The 18,973-nt window shown below is 53.7% G+C and overlaps 2 protein-coding genes across 3 annotated transcripts in view; one reads left to right on the top strand and one right to left on the bottom strand.

Annotated features, from left to right (window-relative positions):
* TMCO4 (transmembrane and coiled-coil domains 4) overlaps nt 1-1,630 on the top strand; it is a 129,868-nt gene extending 128,238 nt beyond the window's left edge. For both annotated transcript variants that reach the window (XM_011934009.1, XM_011934008.1), the window contains one exon: nt 399-1,630. In XM_011934009.1, coding sequence (XP_011789399.1) covers nt 399-803 — 405 coding nt within the window. In that variant the 3' untranslated portion in view covers nt 804-1,630. The remainder of the gene's footprint in view (nt 1-398) is intronic.
* Nucleotides 1,631-3,473: 1,843 nt separating this feature from the next.
* Nucleotides 3,474-18,896, bottom strand: HTR6 (5-hydroxytryptamine (serotonin) receptor 6, G protein-coupled). Its single transcript, XM_011934010.1, has 3 exons — nt 17,716-18,896; nt 5,713-5,871; nt 3,474-5,524 (listed from the first exon to the last, which is right to left on the bottom strand). The coding sequence occupies exons 1-3, from the start codon at nt 18,427-18,429 to the stop codon at nt 5,075-5,077; spliced, it is 1,323 nt and encodes a 440-aa protein (XP_011789400.1). The 5' UTR covers nt 18,430-18,896; the 3' UTR covers nt 3,474-5,074.
* Between the last annotated feature and the right edge of the window lie 77 nt (nt 18,897-18,973).

An 18,973-nucleotide genomic window follows, 5' to 3' on the forward strand; every position in this document is an offset into this window, starting at 1 on the left:
TGGAGGTTGCAGTGAGCCAAGATCGCGCCACAGTACTCCAGCCTGGGCAACAGAGCAAGACCCTGTCTCAAAAAAAAAAAAAAAGCTTCAAGCAAAGAATGAGAGCTTCTACACCACCTTTCTGTTTATCAGGAGATTCCTTCCTGCCTCCAAAGGATCCAGATTTTTTAGAGAAACATCCTTCATCTTTATTTAATAAATTCTAAAACAGCTGTGAATATAGAGCCTTCCCACCCACTCTGGATTTGAGAGCCACTGAGGAATGGAGTCATGGGTCTGGTGACTGGTTGGCTGTGGATGCTCAGGGCAACGCTGAGGCCCAGAAGTTTGGTTGGAGGTCCCTGGGGAGGGCTGGGCTCCACACACCCACCGTGATGCTCACTCACTATCTCCTGCAGGTCAGCGGCCACCTGGACTACGCCAAGCAGATGGACGCCATCCTGAAGGCTGTGGGCATCCGCACCAAGCCAGGCTGGGATGAGAAGGGGCTCTTGCTGGCCCCAGGCTGCCTGCCCACCGAGGAGACTCGCCAAGCAGCAGCTGCCACCTCATCAGGAGATATCCCCCACCACGTTGGGCAAACCCAGGGTCCCACATCTGGAGACACCTCCAAATTGGCCATGTCCACAGACCCCAGCCAAGCCCAGGTGCAGGCAGGGCTGGACCAATCTGAAGGGGTCTCCCTTTCTGCTGCTGCCAGCCCTGAAAGCACCCCCATCTGCAGCCATGGCACGGACCCCAACCCACTGGGCTGCCCCGATTGTGCCTGCAAGACCCAGGGCCCCAGCCCGGGGCTGGACTGACCACAGCAGGGCACCTGAGCCGTCTTTCCCAATCTCTGTATACAGCTCTCTCTTATACCCTCGGGTTCCTCCTGGGAGCTCTGGAGGTGCGGGATTTCCACAGGTCTCTTTCCTAAACTGAAGGAATTGGGACTGAAAGGGAAAGGAAATGGAAGGAAGGAGAATTTGGAGGAGAGAACACGCCCACCCTGGGGAAGCTGCCTGTCCCCAGGGAAACCCCACTAGGGAGCAGCTGCCCCCTCCTCAGAGACCTGCAGAGTCAACCAAGCACGGGTTAGAGTCCCAGAACTGGAAACCAACGGTGGGCTTTCTGTACTGCTTCTCATAGCTTTGGAGTCTGGCTGTCCATCAGGAGGTCCCGAGGGCTCTCTGGGGCCTGAGGCTCCCACACCACCTCTCCCCTGGCCTCAGTAAAGCCAGGTGTATGCCTGCTCTTCCATCCACACTCCAGGGCTGCCCACCAGCTGACAGCCACTATCAACTGGCAGTAACAGAGCAGGCGCAGGTACAAAGAGGGAGGCTCACTCCTGCTCTTAGGAGATCCAATCAGATCTGCCCTGTACAGCCATGCAGGCTGTGCACTACACAACTCCAGGGACATTAGTCACACAGATGCAATGTGAGTGTGCTCCCCCGTCATGCAACATCTGGACATCACTGACAGAGCATGGTGAATACGTGCTGAATTGCTTTCAGTAAGGCTGTGAACTAGGCCTGGGGACAAGAATGAATTTTACATGGAAAGAATTTCCTGTAGCAGGAACAGAGGGGATAACAACAGCAATAAATAATAAGCAGAAGCTACCACTTCTTGAGCATGTACCACATACCAAGTGGTTGCCTGGGATGTGTCAGTTGCCCTTCACAGCAATCCTATGAGGTAGGGACTATTATTATCTTCATTTTATATTTGGGGAAACTGAGGCTCAGAGAGATCAGGTAACCTGCTGAAGGCCGAATAGCTGGTTAGTGATGGAGCCAAGTTCCAGGCCCCTGTATGTCAGACTCCAATGCCCAAGCCCCAAGCCACTGGGTCTGCATCCGTGAGAGCCTTCCTCTTTGTTCCTCCCACAGTACCTGAATGACAGGGCCAGAGATAATGCACCCCTGTTGTGCAGATGGGGAAATCAAGGCCCAGGCAGAGGAAGAATTGACAGGCTCTGGGGGAGGTGGGAGGAGGGCAGCAGAAATTAGAGTAGAACATAGGAGCCAGATCACTGCTCAGGTGCATGTGTATTCATTTGTTCATTCAACACACATTTATGGCTCACGCCTGTAATCTCAGCACTTTCGGAGGCCAAAGTAGGAGGATTGCTTGAGGCCAGGAGTTGGAGATCAGACTGGGCAACATAGCGAGACCTAGTCTCAACAAAAAATTAAAATAAAAAAAATTGCCACTGTTGGGCCGGGCGCGGTGGCTCAAGCCTATAATCCCAGCACTTTGGGAGGCCGAGACGGGCGGATCACGAGGTCAGGAGTTCGAGACCATCCTGGCTAACACGGTGAAACCCCGTCTCTACTAAAAAAAATACAAAAAGCTAGCCGGGCGAGGTGGCTGGCGCCTGTAGTCCCAGCTACTCGGGAGGCTGAGGCAGGAGAATGGAGTAAACCCGGGAGACGGAGCTTGCAGTGAGCTGAGATCGCGCCACTGCACTGCAGCCTGGGAGACAGAGCGAGACTCCGTCTCAAAAAAAAAAAAAAAAAAAAATTAGCCACTGTCAACTATTCAGGAGGCTGAGGTGGGAGGATTGCCTGAGCCCAGGAGTTCGAGGCTGCAGCGAGCTATGATTGTGCCACGGCCTGGGTGAAAGAGTGAGACTCCAGCTCTTTTTTTTTTGAGACGGAGTCTTGTCTTGTCACCAGGCTAGAGTGCAATGGCATGATCTCGGCTCACTGCAACCTCCACCTGCCGAGTTCAAGGGTTCCTCCTGCCTCAGCCTCCCGAGTAGCTGGGATTAAGGCACCTGCCACCACACCCGGCTAATTTTTTGTAGTTTTAGGAGAGATGGGGTTTCACCATGTTGACCAGGCTGGTCTCCAACTCTTGACCTCAGATGATCCACCCGCCTCAGCCTCCCAAAGTGCTGGGATTACGGGCATGAGCCAACGCACCAACTCCAACTCTTAAAAAACAAAATTTTTTTTTTTGAGACGGAGTCTTGCTCTGTTGCCTGGGCTGGAGTGCAGTGGCCGGATCTCAGCTCACTGCAAGCTCCGCCTCCCGAGTTCACGCCATTCTCCTGCCTCAGCCTCCTGAGTAGCTGGGACTACAGGCGCCCGCCACCACGCCCGGCTAGATTTTTGTATTTTTAGTAGAGACGGGGTTTCACTGTGTTAGCCAGGATGGTCTCGATCTCCTGACCTCGTGATCCGCCCGTCTCGGCCTCCCAAAGTGCTGGGATTACAGGCTTGAGCCACCGTGCCCGGCCAAAACACAAAATTTAAAAACAAATATTTATGCAACTCTTGTTGCTTTTAAACTAAACTGCCCGTGTCACACATGGGAAATGGAGGCTCTGAAAGGGAAAGAATTTTGCTGGGGTCCCAGATTAAAGGGGCAGAATCTGGACCAGAACCCAGGACACCTACACCCAGGCCTCCTCCACTACACCAGCTGCTTCTCAAGCCCCGACTGGCCCCTCAGTTGAATCCAGTCCACACCACAGCCACTGCCTTCAGCTAGAGTTTATTGAGAGTCCCCTTGGGCAGGCCTGGAGGATAGAGGAAGCCCCACAAGCAGCATGGCCCCTCCGTGGCCCGTGGCCGGGGCCAGAGTTGTGTCATCAGCACCAAGGAGAGGGCCAGGCCAGGCATGGAGGACCCCCTGGGAGTTTGTGTTGATGGAACTTGGGGGAGGCAGGGCTGAAAAAGGACCTATGGCAGGTAAACCGTGGCGACCAAGAGTCCCCCAACCCGCTGCCCCCAGAAACCAAGGCCCCTGTGCCAGAGTCCACCTGCCTGCCTCGTGGGCCCCACCCCACACCACGGACAGCTCTTCTTCAACTCTGCTCTGTTGACCCAAGTAGCTACCATTCCCATTTCTCTCACTGACCCCAGGGAAGGCCAGAGGGAGGTGGGCAAGGGGCTGGGTTTATCCCCATCAATTGTTCCCTTCTAGGTCCAAGGACCCCCCAGGATTGAGGTAAACCAGTCCTGAGGCTGAAAAAGAAACTGCCACCTGCCCCTTTTGCCCCCAGGAGAGGCAATGCAGCAGCTTGGGAGCTGGGAGGGTCCCTGAGAGATGGGGTCCCCACCTAGGAGCCAGAACAGGGAGTTGGGGAACCAGAGTCAGGCTGTGGGAGGCCAGGCCAGGGCTGAAGAGGGGGAGGCAAATGGAAAGAGAACAATGGGAACAAAGAACCCTTCCTGACGCACAGCCAGAGAGGCCAGGGGCCTGGATAGCCAAGGGTCGTAACAACAGAACGTATCACTTAACTGACCATGTACTGGGTGCTGGGCCCACATTATCTTAATGCTCAAGACAACCCTGCAAGATAGGCTTCATTTCTCTATCTTACAGATGGGATAACCGAGACTCGGAGAGGTTAAGTAACTCGTGTCCGGCCCCAGAGCTCACAGGTGGTAGAGCAGAGGCCCACATGTGTGCCTGCCTGCCTCCCAGGTGCAGCTACTGCCACATATATACCAGGGTGGGGGAACTGGCAGGTCCAAAAACCCTCCAGTAAATCATTCTCAGGGTTAAAGATCATCTAAGGCAGCACATCTCAGACTGTAACGGGCACGTGATTCACCCGGGATCTTGGTAACATGCAGTTCTGACTCAGCAGGTCTGGGCAGCGGCAGAAATGTGCATTTTTCACAAATGCCCAAAGGTGATGGCAATGCTGATTGTCCATGGACTACACTGTGAGTAGCGAGGGGTTCAGCCCAGCATTAATCCATGCCTGCGGGTGGGGGCATTCCCTGCCGTCCAGCCTGACAGAATGGGCAAAGGCCATGATTGTTTACATCCTAACCTGGACCAAGAGGTCCTTCTCCCCAACATCCGGAGTCCTCCAGCCCATCCTCTGCACACACAAGTTACACTCGACGGTGGAGCATCCTTCAGAACACGGTGTCTGAGTCAGCTGTGATCCCTGCAGGTAAGGGGCCTGGAGATGGCAGCAGGGGCCGGCTCTGCGCACCCCCCTGGAGCTCAGCGGGCTCCTCGGAGACTTGCAGCCTCCTGGTCTTAGCCAAGAACTGGCCCAAGGCCTCAGGGTCTGGGTTCTGCTCAGTCCAGCTCCCCACTGGCCAGCCCCAAGCCCGGGTCAGTTCGTGGGGGTGCCGAGTGGATGCGGCCGCAACTTGGGCTCTGCGGGTTCGATGTTGAAGAAGTTGACAGCAGCAGTGGCCCTGGGGGGCAGCGGGGGATCCCGGGTGGCCTCGCCAGGAAGCAGCAGGTGGGCCGTGAGCTGCAGGCCTGAGGAGCCGCCCGAGCCTGCGTCTGAGTCCGAGTCCGAGTCCGGCGGCAGGGGCAGCGGCAGTACCTGCTGTAGACTAAGGCCGGGCCGGGGGCCGCTGTGAGAGGTGCGCAGTGATGGTGAGGCCAGGCTGGCCTGGCGCTCCCAGGGACAGCGTGGACATGGCAGGAACCTGCCCAGCGCCCGCTTGAAGTCCCGCATGAAGAGTGGGTAGATGATGGGGTTCATGGTGCTGTTACAGTAACCCAGCCACGTGAGGACATCGAAGAGGCCTGGGGAGATGCAGTCGCACACGGCCTGAGGGGAGGGGATGCGTCATGCCTGGTCCCAGGGCAGGGACCCAGGCCACCCTTCCCAGCACGGATGGAGCAGACAAACACGGGCACCACGAGAGGCAGCCTGCCCTCCCCTCTCCCCATGCCTGGACTGGGATCCAGGACCTCCCATGCAAGGGCCGGACTCACCTGCCCCTGCCGTGGCATTACCTGGACTATATTGGCCACAAAGAAGGGCAACCAGGTCACAAAGAACATGCCCAGCAGGATGCCCAGCGTCAGGCTGGCCTTCAGGGCCTTCCTGCTATGCTTCGTGGCTAGACGCCTGCTGTCAGCAGACTCCACCCCTGGGCGTGGGGTCCTGGGCACCTGCGGAAAGGAAGGCCACATGAGTCAGTTGAGAAAGGGCCCCCATCTGACCCTGATCCTAGCCACAGACTGAGCTTCAATCCTAATTCTAGACTGAGCCCTAGTGCCAGGATTAAATTGAGCCCTGGTCCTTGACTGAGTCCCAGCTAGAGTCCTAGACCGAGCCCTGACCCTGACTCCAGGCCAAGCCCTGACATCAGCAATAAACTAAGCCCTGACCTTGGTCCCCAACTGAAGCCTGACACCTACCATAAAGCCCTACATAACCAAATTCTCAAACCAAGCCTCAACCATGGACCTAGACTGAGCCCTGATCCTGATCCCACACTGAGCTCTGACCCTGACCCAGAATTTCATAAGGAGCTCTAGGAAGTGCAATGAGACAGAAAAATACCTGAAACACAAATCAGATGGTTCAGAACAACCATCCCTGCAAAGACAATATGTGACACAGGCCAACACACACATTACAGTGAGCCCAGAACCTTCCAAAGCTATTAGTGCTACAGAAATCAATTGCAATTGACCAGGCGCAGTGGCTCATGCCTGTAATCCCAGCACTTTGGGAGGCCAAGGCAGGCAGATCACTTGAGGTCAGGAGTTTGAGGCCAGTCTGGCCAACCAGGTGAAACCTTGCCTCTACTAAAAATACAAAAATTAGCCAGGCGTGGTGGCAGGCACCTGTAATCCTAGCTACTCAGGAGGCTGAGGCAGGAGAATTGCTTGAACCCGGGAGGCAGAGGTTGCAATGAACCAAGGTCGCATCACTGCACTCCAAGCCTGGGTGACAGAGCGAGACTCCATCACACACACACACACACACACACACACACACACACACACACACACATCAATTGCAATTAAACAGTACTTGGAAAAGAGGACCTATTACTGTCCAGAGCTTGGCAATTGCTTTGTATGTGGATTCTCTTCATATTTGGGAGCAATAGTCTTGCCTGGGCAATTACTCTTGAGCCCCACAAAATAGAAAGGCTTTTTTGAGAATGTGTGCACAAAGCCAGTAAGTTAGCAGCTAAATTCTTGTTAGATTCCTAAGGATGCTGGTGACCTTGGCATTTTACAGCTCAATTATACTGCGAACTGGCAGGCATCTCCATTCTCAAAAGTGGACAGGAAGAGGATGAAGGGGTAGGAAGAAGGAGGAGAAATAAGCTACTTCCCAGCAGCTACTGAAAGGAAGGCATGGGCCGGAGGAGGTTAGAATTTGACTTTGCAAACTGGCCCCCGCAGTCCCAACAGGCTCTCTGAGCTGGATGATTCTTCAGCTTAGCAGTGCTCTTCACTTGTTAAACTTCATGTGCCCTTTGAAAAGCTAACAAAATCTACACACACACACACACACACACACACACACACACAACCAACACCTCTCCCCAGAAAATAAAAGACTTACGAATTTTATACACACACACAGACAAGAAAACAACGTTCCACACTTCCAGAAGGTTCAGAGATGACCTTGAATTTTCTAGGTTTCCACCAGAAACCCCAAGGAGTCCATGAAAGCTGGGATGTGAAACCCTCCTCTAAAACATGTGTTTTTGTAATCAATGTGGATTTTCATATATTAGATTTACACAAAATTAGGCCCACCTCTATTTACTATTTAATGCCCGTGGGCAGTGGTGTGCACAATTCATCATGAGCTATGCAAAGGGTGTGCGTGCTGTCTGGGAACACATCTGGGCTTTAACAGCCAGGGGTTTTCCTGGCACTGGGATTTGCCCAGTTCCTAAATTGCACGAGAGCCCTGCTTAGTTCTTGAGGCCAGAGGTGGGTCGGATGTGGGGAGATGAGAAGGTCAGAAGGAGGCAGGAGCGGAGCTAGATTCCCAGGCAGCCTTCCACAGATGGAAAGGCGGAGGAGGCAAAGCCAAGATGTGTCAACTCCAGGGAGCACCAAAGTCAACACCCCACCCCACTCTGCTGTGCATGCCCTCTCCTCCAGCCCCTGCTCTTTCTAGGCCTCCAGAGTTGGTGTCTTGTCCATGGTGCTGAAACCCCAACTACATGTGGTCTTTTCATAGAAGCTAGAACTCTTAATTCTGAAATGGCAAGGAGGTCGCTGGGGCAGGGAGACGAAGCACATTGTAATCCCCATCCCTCAACACGTTTCTTCACGTGAAAACTGGTTGTACAAATATCAAGGTTATACAAATTCACAACAGAGGCCTTGATTTCTCCCTTCTGTCTTGGTGTTGTACAGAGGCAAAAGCTGGGCTTTTAAGACAGGTGATCTGGCTTCAAATCATGCCTCTACCACTTACTCGCTCTGTGATCTTGAGAGAGCCTCTGTTTCCACATCTGTAAAATGGGAGAAATGATACTCAGCTTACGGTGTCACTGTGAAGCTATGGATAATAAATGCATGCACAGTGTCTGATGTTGAGTAGGTGCTAAATACCTGGTAGCCATGTTGCTGTTTCAATGTTGCAAGATTGGGGTGATTTTGAGCACTGTTGGGGACCCTGTCCTTCTGCCAGCAGCTCTGGCCTCCCCAAAGCAGTACAGACGCCAAGACAAATGCTCTGACTCACCACGCTGCAGCTCAGATGCTATGGCGAGAGGATGCTCTCCTCCGCCTCCACCCCGTCATACACAAGTCTGCTCCAAAGTCATTCCAAGTTAGCGAGGGAGTAAAAGAGGGTTTTACTCTCCTCCCTCCTCTTCTAGTTTTCTCTCCTCCAGAGTGGACTCTATATGGCTTTTGTGACCACACCATGGTCAGCCTGGAGGAAGAGGCTCCTGCTTCCCCAAAAGAATCTCCTAAGACCTGCCACACTTTCAAATTGCTGCCATCAATGGGAATAGATGGCATGGAGAAGGAGGAGACACTGTCTCTTCCAGGCATCGCTCTGACCCTTAGTGACCTGGGGAGGACAGGGGACAGGAGGCAGCCTTGATCTTATCAGAGCTCTAGGGCATGGGGGAAGCTGAGGCACTAGGGGGAATATCTCAGGTCAATCACTGTGAGAAGGAGCTCCAGAGAATGGGGTGAAGATGAACTGAGATTCCCTTTCTAGTCTCCCTGGGAGCAAACCCAGATTTTTCTTTCTCCTCTGCTTTCCGGAGAGTTGACTCAAGAACACAGGCAAGAGGAAAGAGAGAAGGAAACTGAGACTCAGAAAGACTTCCCAAGGTCACACTGTGCCAGCACAAGGCCTCCTAACAAAACCTGAACGGCCCCAAATCAGCATTATCATCTCCATTTCTCGAGCACTTACTACACATTGGCATTTGATAGTCATTAGGTCGTTCAGTCTTTATGAGGGATAGGCATTGTCATCCCCATTTTGCAGATGAGACCACTGAGGCTCGGAGAGGCAAAATGACTTGCCAGAAGTCACACAGCAGGTAAGAGTTGAGTTGGGGAATCCGTCCTTTCTGGCCCCAGGAACTCCACTCTGCCCACTTCACCAAGCTGCTTCCACCTTTGGAGATGGCATCCATGGGCCCAGTCAGGGTGGGGTTACAGAAACCCCACCACTGTCACCAAGAGGCCCTCATGGAGCAGAAGTCAATGGCAGTCACCAGTCCACACCACGACATCTGACTGATGCCAGCATCACTCTTCCGGATTCTCTCTCCCCTGTAACCACCTCACAGCCCCTCGGGGCCATGTCCTGTCGTTTGCCTCTCCCTTCTGTATCAGTGTCAGAGGGCAGCTGCCTGAAGGACAATCCAGGGCCCTTCCAGTCAACAATCCCACGTACGGCTTCCAGCCGGCACCTACATTCATGTCTGCACGCTTGACATATCCAAGAATGTGTCTCACAGCACTACTCGTGATAGGAAAAAAATTGGAAACAGCCTTAATGTCCATCAAAAGAACAGTGGTTTAGACTGGGCACGGTGGCTCATGCCTGTAATCCCAGCACTTTGGGAGGCCAAGGTGGGCAGATCACTTGAGGTCAGTAGTTCAAGACCAGCCTGCCCAACAGGGCAAAACCCCGTCTCTACTAAAAATACAAAAATTAGCCAGGCGTGGAGGCACATGCCTGTAGTCCCAGCTACTCGGGAGGCTGAGGCAGGAGAATTGTTTGAACCCAGGAGGTGGAGGTTGCAGTGAGCCGAGATCGTGCCACCACACCCCACACTCCATCCTGTGTGACAGTGTGAGACGCTGTCTAAAAAAAAAAAAAAAAAAGACCTAGAAGGACATATCGTAAATTGACGCATGTCCCTGGGAGTAAAAGGTGATTAGCTGGAATTTGGGGGTCTTTTCCTTCATCCCTATTGTTGAATTTTTAAAGTGTGTTTATGTATTCCTTTATGCAATTAATTTTATTTATTTGTTTGTTTATTTATTTATTATTTTTGAGACAGAGTCTCACTCTTGTTGCCCAGGCTGGAGTGCAATGGCGCGATCTCAGCTCACCACAACCTCTGCCTCCTGGGTTCAAGTGATTCTCCTGCCTCAGCCTCCCGAGAAGCTGGGATTACAGGTGTGCACCACCACGCCCGGCTAATTTTGTACCTTAGTAGAGATGGGGTTTCTCCATGTTGGTCTCAAACTCCTGACCTCAGGTGATCCGCCCACCTCGGCCTCCCAAAGTGCTGGGATCACAGGCGTAAGCCACCACGCCCAGCCCACAATTAAATTTTTTTACCATCGTCTGATCATAGTGTGAGGGTTATAAGACAGACTCTGGAGCCAGACTGCCTGGTTTCAAATCCTGGCTCTGTTACAACCTAGCAGAGTGACCTTAAGCAAGCTATGCTTCCACTTTCTGTTCTGTAAAATGGCATTATGACAGCATCTGCCTCATAGGATTATAATAAGGATAAAATAAAATAATACACAGAAAGTTAGAACCGTGCCAGCACATAGGAAGCCCCATAGAAGTGTTAGCTATTGTCGTTATTATTAGTCTCTGGCTCAGCTGTTTGACAATGGTGGTGATGGTGCTGGTGACAACAGTGATGTTTTTCCCTAGAAAGGGTCAAAGTGGTGAGCTCCCCAGAAACATATATTTTACCGACAACAGGAAAAGAGACGCACGAACGACTGTTGTTGTTGTTTTAAAGATGGGGTCTTGGCCTGGCGTGGTGGCTCAAGCCTGTAATCCCAGCACTTTGGGAGGCCAAGACGGGCGGATCACAAGATCAGGAGATCGAGACCATCCTGGCTAACACGGTGAAACCCCGTCTCTACTAAAAATACGAAAAACTAGCCGGGTGAGGTGGCGGGCGCCTGTAGTCCCAGCTACTCCGGAGGCTGAGGCAGGAGAATGGCGTAAACCCGGGAGGCAGAGCTTGCAGTGAGCTGAGATCTGGCCACTGCACTCCAGCCTGGGCGACAGAGCGAGACTCCATCTCAAAAAAAAAAAAAAAAAAAAAAAGATGGGGTCTTGCTCTATTGCCTGGGCTGGAATGCAGTGGCATGATCATACCTCACTTCAGCCTCAAACTCCTGGGCTCAAACCATCCTCTCACCTCAGCCTCCTCGAATAGCTGTAACTACAGGCCACTAGGCCTGGCTAATTTTTTACACATATTTTTAGAGACAGGAGCTCACTATGTTGCCCAGGCTGGTCTCGAACTCCTGGCTTCAAAGGAGCCTCCTGCCTTGTCCTCCCGAAGTGTTGGGATTACAGTTGTGAGTCACTGCTTAACTGAAATTTGTTGAGCACTTACTGTGTGCCTGGTAGTTTGTGTATATTATCTAATTGAATATTCAAACAGCCTTGTGTGATAGATGTCATGACCCCTGGAGCATAAGGAGGTAAAATGCCTTGCCCAAGTTCATCCAGCTATGAGAGAAAAGAGGCAGGGCTTGAACCCTGACCAGCTAGACCCCCAGACTCCTGCTCCAGCCCTGGCTGCACCAGGCTGCCTGGCTCTGAGCAGCAGCCAAGCCTGCCATGCTCAGCAGTGTCACTCTGCCAGTCTCTCCCTGGCTGCACCCCCTCCTCCCCCTCACAGATATTTCTGTGATCACAGCCTCCTCCTCTGAGGAGGAGACAGAGATGGAAGGGAAGATGGATCACTAAGACAGAATGATGCTTAGTTGGGTGAGGAAGGGTGAAAAAAGAAAGGGGAGGAGGAAAAGCAGGAGAAATTGATGGGAGAGGAGAAGGGGTAGGGAAAGACAGGGGCACACAGAAGGAAGACATGGGAACTGAAGGAGAGAAGGGTAGGTGGGAGTGGGGAGGAAGGTGAGGTGTAGAGACGGGATGAGGTTATGGGCCACAGAGACCCAGAAATCCTGCCAGGAAGAGGAAGAGGCTGGGCCTCTCCTACTGGGCTCTCCCTCAAGCCGATGGCCCATGCTGCGTCTCTGAAACTGTCCCTAACACCCTGGACCCTTCACAATCTCCCAAGGATGGCTCAGTGCCACCCACATCCAGGCTCCCACCTTCCACCCTACTCCCAACACACACACTCCCCTGCCTTGGCAGCATCTCACTCTGCCCCACGGCTCTTCCTCCATCCCCAGCCCACACTCCCAGCCCCAGTGCTAAGCAGGACCCCTTCCTCCCAGCCCTGAGGTGGTGGGAAGATGTGGTGGAAATGACTAAGCCAACCAGTGGCCTTTTAAAAGCCCGTTTCCATAAATAGACATATGGAGAGGGGATGAAATGCTCAAGGCTGACCAGTTCCCATGTTCTGACCCCAGAGGAACTGGGGCCTTGAGACCTGTGCCCAGGTCCTTTCCCTCTGCAGGGAAGCTAGAGACTGGAATGGGGCAGGAAGCCAAGGCTAAGTGGGGCTGGGCATAGGAAAAGGGAAGGGGTCCAAGGCCCCACATCTGATTTATTCTCATCACTTCCTTTAGGTCCAAACATTGAGGGGGCCTCCACTCCAGGCCAGCTCTGGTGGGAAGAAAGGGGCAGTGACCCAGGAGGGCCAAGTAGAGGCAGCATCCCGGATACAAGTTCCCAAAATGCAGGCTGTTCACCAGGCAATCAGGAAAATGACCTGCAGGAGGCTTGCTTAGGAGCGGAGTAGATTTGAAAGCAGGAACAGAGGCAGAGTTTGGGTTTTCCAGAAAGCAGGGGGATTAGAACAGACACATTTCTGGCTTGAGTGGTCGCTGGGTCACTCTGCCTTAGAAGTAAGGTGCTGGCCTGAACAACCCATGAAGACCCCTCCAGCCTTTCACTTTGGGGCTTGGTGTGAGTTCTTTGCTTTCATCTTCAAACATACATAGTGAATAATAGATTTTGAATGTTTGCCGGGGGAGGCACCCCTTCTATAAGCTCCGTAATCCTCATTATGATACAGTTTGATGATTAATGTCTGTACCCCTAACTAGAACAGATTTCAAGAGGGCAGGCACTGTCGGTCTCGTTCACCACCATATCCACAGCCGAGAATATCTGCTGCGCAAAGCAGACGTCAATACATGTCACCAAGCAAATGAATTCACACGATAAAAAGCTCAGGATCATGACACTCAAGAAGTAACTCTGAAAGACATGAGAAAACAGGCAACCACAGGAACAGGGGTGGAATCCCAGGCTCCCTGAAGCACTGTATTCACTGCATTCCTTCCATAAATACATACTGAGCACCCACGATGTGCCAGGTGGCCCTAAGTCCTGGGACCATGGTGGAAAACAGGCCAGGCACGGTGGCTCACACCTGTAATCCTAGCACTTTGGGAAGCCAAGGTGGGTGGATTGCCTGAGCTCAGGAGTTCAAGACCAGCCTGGGCAACACCATGAAACCCCGTCTCTACTAAAATACAAAAAATTAGCCCGGTATGGCGGTGTGCACCTGTAGCCCCAGCTACTCGGGAGGCGAAGGCAGGAGAGTTGCTTGAACCCGGGAGGTGGAAGTTGCAGTGAGCCGAGATCACGTCACTGCACTCCAGCCTGGGTGACAGAGTGAGACTCCGTCTCCAAAAGAAAAGAAAACAGAAAAACAAGTTCCCCACCCTCACAGAGCTTAAATTCTAGAAGAAGGAAATGAACGGTAAATAAACAAAAATGGGTAGGTATAGAACACGTCAGGGGGTAGGTGGTGCTGCTGAGAGAAATAACTAAGGAAATGAGGACTGGAGAGGACCTGGGGAGGGTGGCAGGTGCTACTCTTGAGAGAGGGATTAGGGGAGGCAATTCAACAGAGGCTGGAAGGAAGTGATGGAAATCAGGGGGAGAACAGGGTGGAGACCTGAAGAAAGGGCGCTCCAACAGAAGGAACTGCAAGTGAGGCAAAATGGGCTTGGTGTGTTCCAGGAACAGCAAGGATGCCAGTATGACTGAAAGAGAAGAAACAAATGGGATTACAGAAGGAGAGGAGGCCAGACAGGGTCAGAGGGCCAGGTGATGTGAGACACAAGGCCATCAGAGCAGAGGAATGACGCCGCAGGAACTGCGTTGTAAAGGGATCATTGGAGCCACTGTGGAAGGTTGAAAGAGCAAGAATGGAATCAGGAAGTCAGGGCCAGGCTCAGTGGCTCACACCTGTAATCCCAGCACTTTGGGAGGCGGAGGCTAGCAGATCACTTGAGGTCAGGAGTTCGAGACCAACCTGGCCAACATGGTGAAATCCTGTCTCTACTAAAAATATGAAAATTAGTTGGGCGTGGTGGCACATGCCTGTAAGCAGCCCAGGTAGGAAGTCATCAGCCTGTGCGTGGTATTTTCAGTTACGAGACAAGATGAGGTCACTAATGGAGGAAATGTGGAAAAAAGACGAGATGCTCTGAGGACTGAGGCCCAGGGATGCCATGGCTGGGGCGGATCAGGAGGACTCAACAGAGGAGACCAGAAGGCACAGAGAAGAAAAGCGGCAAGGTGTGGGGTCCCCAAGCAAAGCATTTCAAGAGCATCACCGCCCACAGGCAGCACACCAGCACAGTGTGATGGTACCAACCAAATCTGAGCTTAAACCCCACTTACCAACTGTGCAATCTTGGGCAAGTCACCACTCTCTCTGAGCCTCAGTTTCCCCCTCTGTCTAACAGGGGTGCTGGTAGTACTTGACTCCTTGGGTGTTTGGGGATTAATAAGCTTAGCTCGGTACCTGGTACACAGTGAGTGCTCACAGATTGTGGGGCTACAGCTGTTAGCACCTGGGAGACTCCTGCCCAGGTTCCAAGACCACAGACTCAGGTTCGATCCTAGTACCAGCCAGTGAGATTCATGGAAAGAAAATCTGTGTCGTATCGGCACCACTGAAATTAGGAATCCTGATCTCTCCTGCCCCAACCTCACCCAGACCAGCCAACTTCTCACATCCTTAGTCACAAGAGCAGAGCTTCCTGAACTGGGGGAATGGAGATGATTTTAGATGGTAAAGGGTCACCCCATAAAATGAGTGAATCACCGAGTGAGCACGTCAGCCCATTACAGCTCTCTTCCAGCTCTTCTAGGTGCGTCAAGACAAATCCCAGGTTGATGCTACCATGTTTGTGATACCTTCTAGCACGCTACAAAGAGAAAGCAGGCCCTAGGCTCATCACCTCAACCACACCAAGCTGCGTTTTAGAGATAGGGCTGGGGCTTCTTCAACTTCACTGAAGTGGTGTTTGTGATTGCCTTCTGTTTATGGCAAGGGATACAGATTTTCCATTTCTGGAGGAGATAACAAAGTTTTCTTTCTAAACAAATTCATAGAAGCAAAAAGATAAAAGAGATGATTTAAAGAAAATGCTAAGAATGCCAGGCACCGGGGTACACACCTGCAATTCCAGCTACTCAGGAAGCCGAAGCGGGAGCTCCAGGCCAGCCTGGGCAACATAGTGAGACCCTGTGTCTAATAAATAAATAAATAAAATGCTAAATGCATGTGCATTAAGTGGCTTGAAGTGTGGAGGTGGTGGTGGAAGAGGCATTAAGGAAGATATCCCCAGGCAGTTCTTGAATGCCCAAAGCTTGTGAAATGCTCCTTTTCAAGAACCCAGGGACTTCTGTAACCCTAGCACTTTGCGAGGCCGAGACAGGAGGATCGCTTGAGCCCAAGCATTCAGTGAGTTTTGAGCGTGCCAATGCATTCCAGCTCTCCAGGCTAGAATGAGCCACGATAAATTCTAGGCTGCAGTGAGCTATAATCACGCCACTGCATTCCAGCCCTCCAGCCTGGGTGACAGAGCAAGACCTTGTCTCTTAAAAAACAACAATAACAACAACAGAAAAACAAGAACCCAGGGTATATGGCCCAGGGCAGCCATCCCACCCCTGAAGAAGCAAGTCAGAGTCCCAGCCACCTGCCAAGACTCAAGAATATTCTGCAGGGAGCATGGATAGGGGGAAGGAGCAGGGCCGCAGCCAGGACTCCCAGTCCATGTGGGGTCCTGTCCCCACCAGGTGATGGGCAGGGGCAGCTTTGGGCCTCACCACTGGGGTGGGACAGGTAAGCTTGTCTGGGGGACTGCCAAGGAGGGTGTTAGCCTTTCACCCCTCTGCCAAGTCCCCATGTGCCCAGGGACCTCCAAGGCAACCCACACCCTCCTAGAGCTTTCGCCACCCAAGGCTACACCAAAAGAGCCCAGCTTGGACTTTCCTCAAGACCTGTGACCTAAGTCACTGGGTCTCAGGCCTGGTCGGTCTACACTCCCACCCCCTCCCCGAGGGTGGACAATAGGAGTCAGGTGCACTGCGGCCTGGATGGCAACAGCTGGCACTCACTTACAGACAATGCAAGGCCTTGAGCTAAGAGCACCTAACCCATTCCGAGGCACCGAAACGAGATAGGACCTACTATGCACAGTGGGGATCAACACTGACCTCAATCAGGAGTTCAAGACCAGCCTGGCCAATATGGTGAAACCCTGTCTCTACTAAAAATACAAAAGTTAGCCTGGCGTGGTGGTGGGTGCCTGTAATCCCAGCTACTCAGGAGCCTGAGGCAGAGGAATAGCTTAAACCCACAAGTTGGAGGTTTCAGTGAGCCAAGATCGCGCCACTGCACTCCCGCCTGGGCGACAGAGTGAAACTCCGTCTCAAAAAAAAAAACAAAAAAACCTGACCTTGATATGTGTGACCTTCCTGGAGCTTATATTCAAGTCATGGAGGCAGAATGAACAAGTCATTCTTATGGAGAATAACAGGAATGGGGAGTGTGGATGGGCCTGCAGACAGGGTAGTCAAAGATGTCCCCTGGGAAGAGGGCAGCCAGGGGAAGAACATTCCAGGTACAGGGAACAGCAAGTGCAAAGACCTGGGCACAGAAGTAAGCCCAGTGCCTTCTAGAACTATGAGAAAGGCTACAAGGCTGTTGTAGAGTAAGAGAGAGGGAGAGTGGAGGTGACACTGGAGAGGTTGGCAGTGCCGGATCCTGAGGCCAGATCCTGAGACAGGTTTTCTTTATCTGGAGCACAATGGGGAGCCTGAAGTCTGAAGCAGGGGAGCGACATGATCACTTCTTTTTTAATTGCTCTGGCTTCTGCGCAGAAGATGGAGAGTAGTGGGTCTGCAGCAGAAGCAGTGGAGCCAGTAGAAGTCTACGCAGCCTCCCCAGTAAGAAGTGGCAGTGGAGATGGCACCTGTTTAGAGGCAGTACCAACAGGTCTCGCTAATGAATGGCATGAGGGTGAGGGAGAAAAGTATTCCTAAGTTCCTGGCATGTGATGCCGCAATGGTGCCATTTACCATGATGGGGAAGACCAGGGAGGCAAAGATGGGGAGAGTTGGGCCACCATAAATTCCCTGTTGTACATGGTGCCTGGGAGAAGCCTGCCGCCTATCCTGACGGAGCTATCCTGTGGTGGGTGGGTCAGGCATTGGGTCTGGAGTTCAGAAGAAAGATGGGCGCCCACAACTGCCACGCAGGGCCATGAGCAAATGTGTGCTAAGTGGGGATGCCCAGGGGGTTCCCAGGGGCTGCTCATTCCTCACCATCCCACAGCCCAGGTCTCCCTGCGCACCCCGGGTACCTGCAGTGTCTCCGAGGCCTGGCTGGCCATACCGGTGGTGAGGGAGGCCACCTGCACAGCCTGCTTGCGGGCAGCCAGCAGGATCCTGCAGTAGGTGAAGCATATGGCACCCGAGGGCAGGAAGAAGGTGAGGCCCGACGCCACGAGGACGAAGGGCAGGCTGGCCAGCAGGCGGCACTGGCCCGGGACGGGGGGCCGCGCGTGGCCCAGGTCGTGCCAGCCCAGCAGCAGGGGCAGGAAGGAGGCGAGCGCGGCGAGGCTCCAGGCGCCCAGGACTAGCGCCAGGGCACGCGGGGGCGTCATGCGCAGCTTGTAGCGCAGCGGCGAGAGGATGAGCAGGTAGCGGTCCAGGCTGATGAGGCAGAGGTTGAGGATGGAGGCGCTGCAGCACATTACGTCGAAGGCGGTCCAGAGCAGGCAGAGGCCGCGCGCCAGCACCCAGCGCCCGTACAGCGCGTTCAGCATGGCCGGCGGCATCACCACCAGCCCCACCATCAGGTCGGACGTGAAGAGCGACACCAGGAAGAAGTTGGACGTGTTGCGCAGCGCGGGCTGAGTGCAGATGAGCGCGATCAGCAGCGAGTTGGCCGCCGCCGTCAGCGCGATGACCACGCACAGCGCGGCCGCCACCCAGCCGCTGCCCCCCGGGGCCGACGGCGGCCCCGCCCCCCAGGCCGGGGTGCTATTGGCGGTGGGGCCCGGCTCTGGGACCATGGGGACCTGGGGTGGAGGGTAAGGGCGTGATAGGGTGGTGGTAAGGTAGGTGAGGGCCCCGGCGAAGCGCAGGCTGGACGGGCACCGTCGGCGAGAGCAGAGAGCGACTCACCATGCCTCCCGGGGGAGGCAAGTGGGAAGACATGGGCGAGGGCACTGGGTCGCGCTAGGTCAGGGGACAGCGACCACAAGAGGACGCAGAGTGGCTATTTGGGCGCCCTCGGGGACGGGGCAAGGACACCTGGAGCAAAGGGGTTGGAAGTTTGGGAAGGGGCACCCGATGAGCCGAGGCCCCTAAAGGAAGCGGCGGGAAGTCAAGCAGATGTCGGATGGGCGCCCCGGGGTGGGAGCAGAGAGTCCTGGAGGGGGTGGGCGGCAAGATAGGGGAGGGGCGTCCGGCCGGGGCAGAGCTCGGGGAAGTGGGAGCGCGAGGAGGTGGGCGCTGGGGGTGAATGGGCGCTCTCGGGCCGGAGCAGGCTCCCAGCGGCAGGTGGGTGTGTGGGGTGCCAGGGTGGGGTCCGCAGGGCGGGGGCCTAGGGGCCGG

Source organism: Colobus angolensis, unplaced genomic scaffold (genome assembly GCF_000951035.1).
Source record: "Colobus angolensis palliatus isolate OR3802 unplaced genomic scaffold, Cang.pa_1.0 Scaffold130, whole genome shotgun sequence".
Classification (NCBI taxonomy): Eukaryota; Metazoa; Chordata; class Mammalia; order Primates; family Cercopithecidae; genus Colobus; species Colobus angolensis.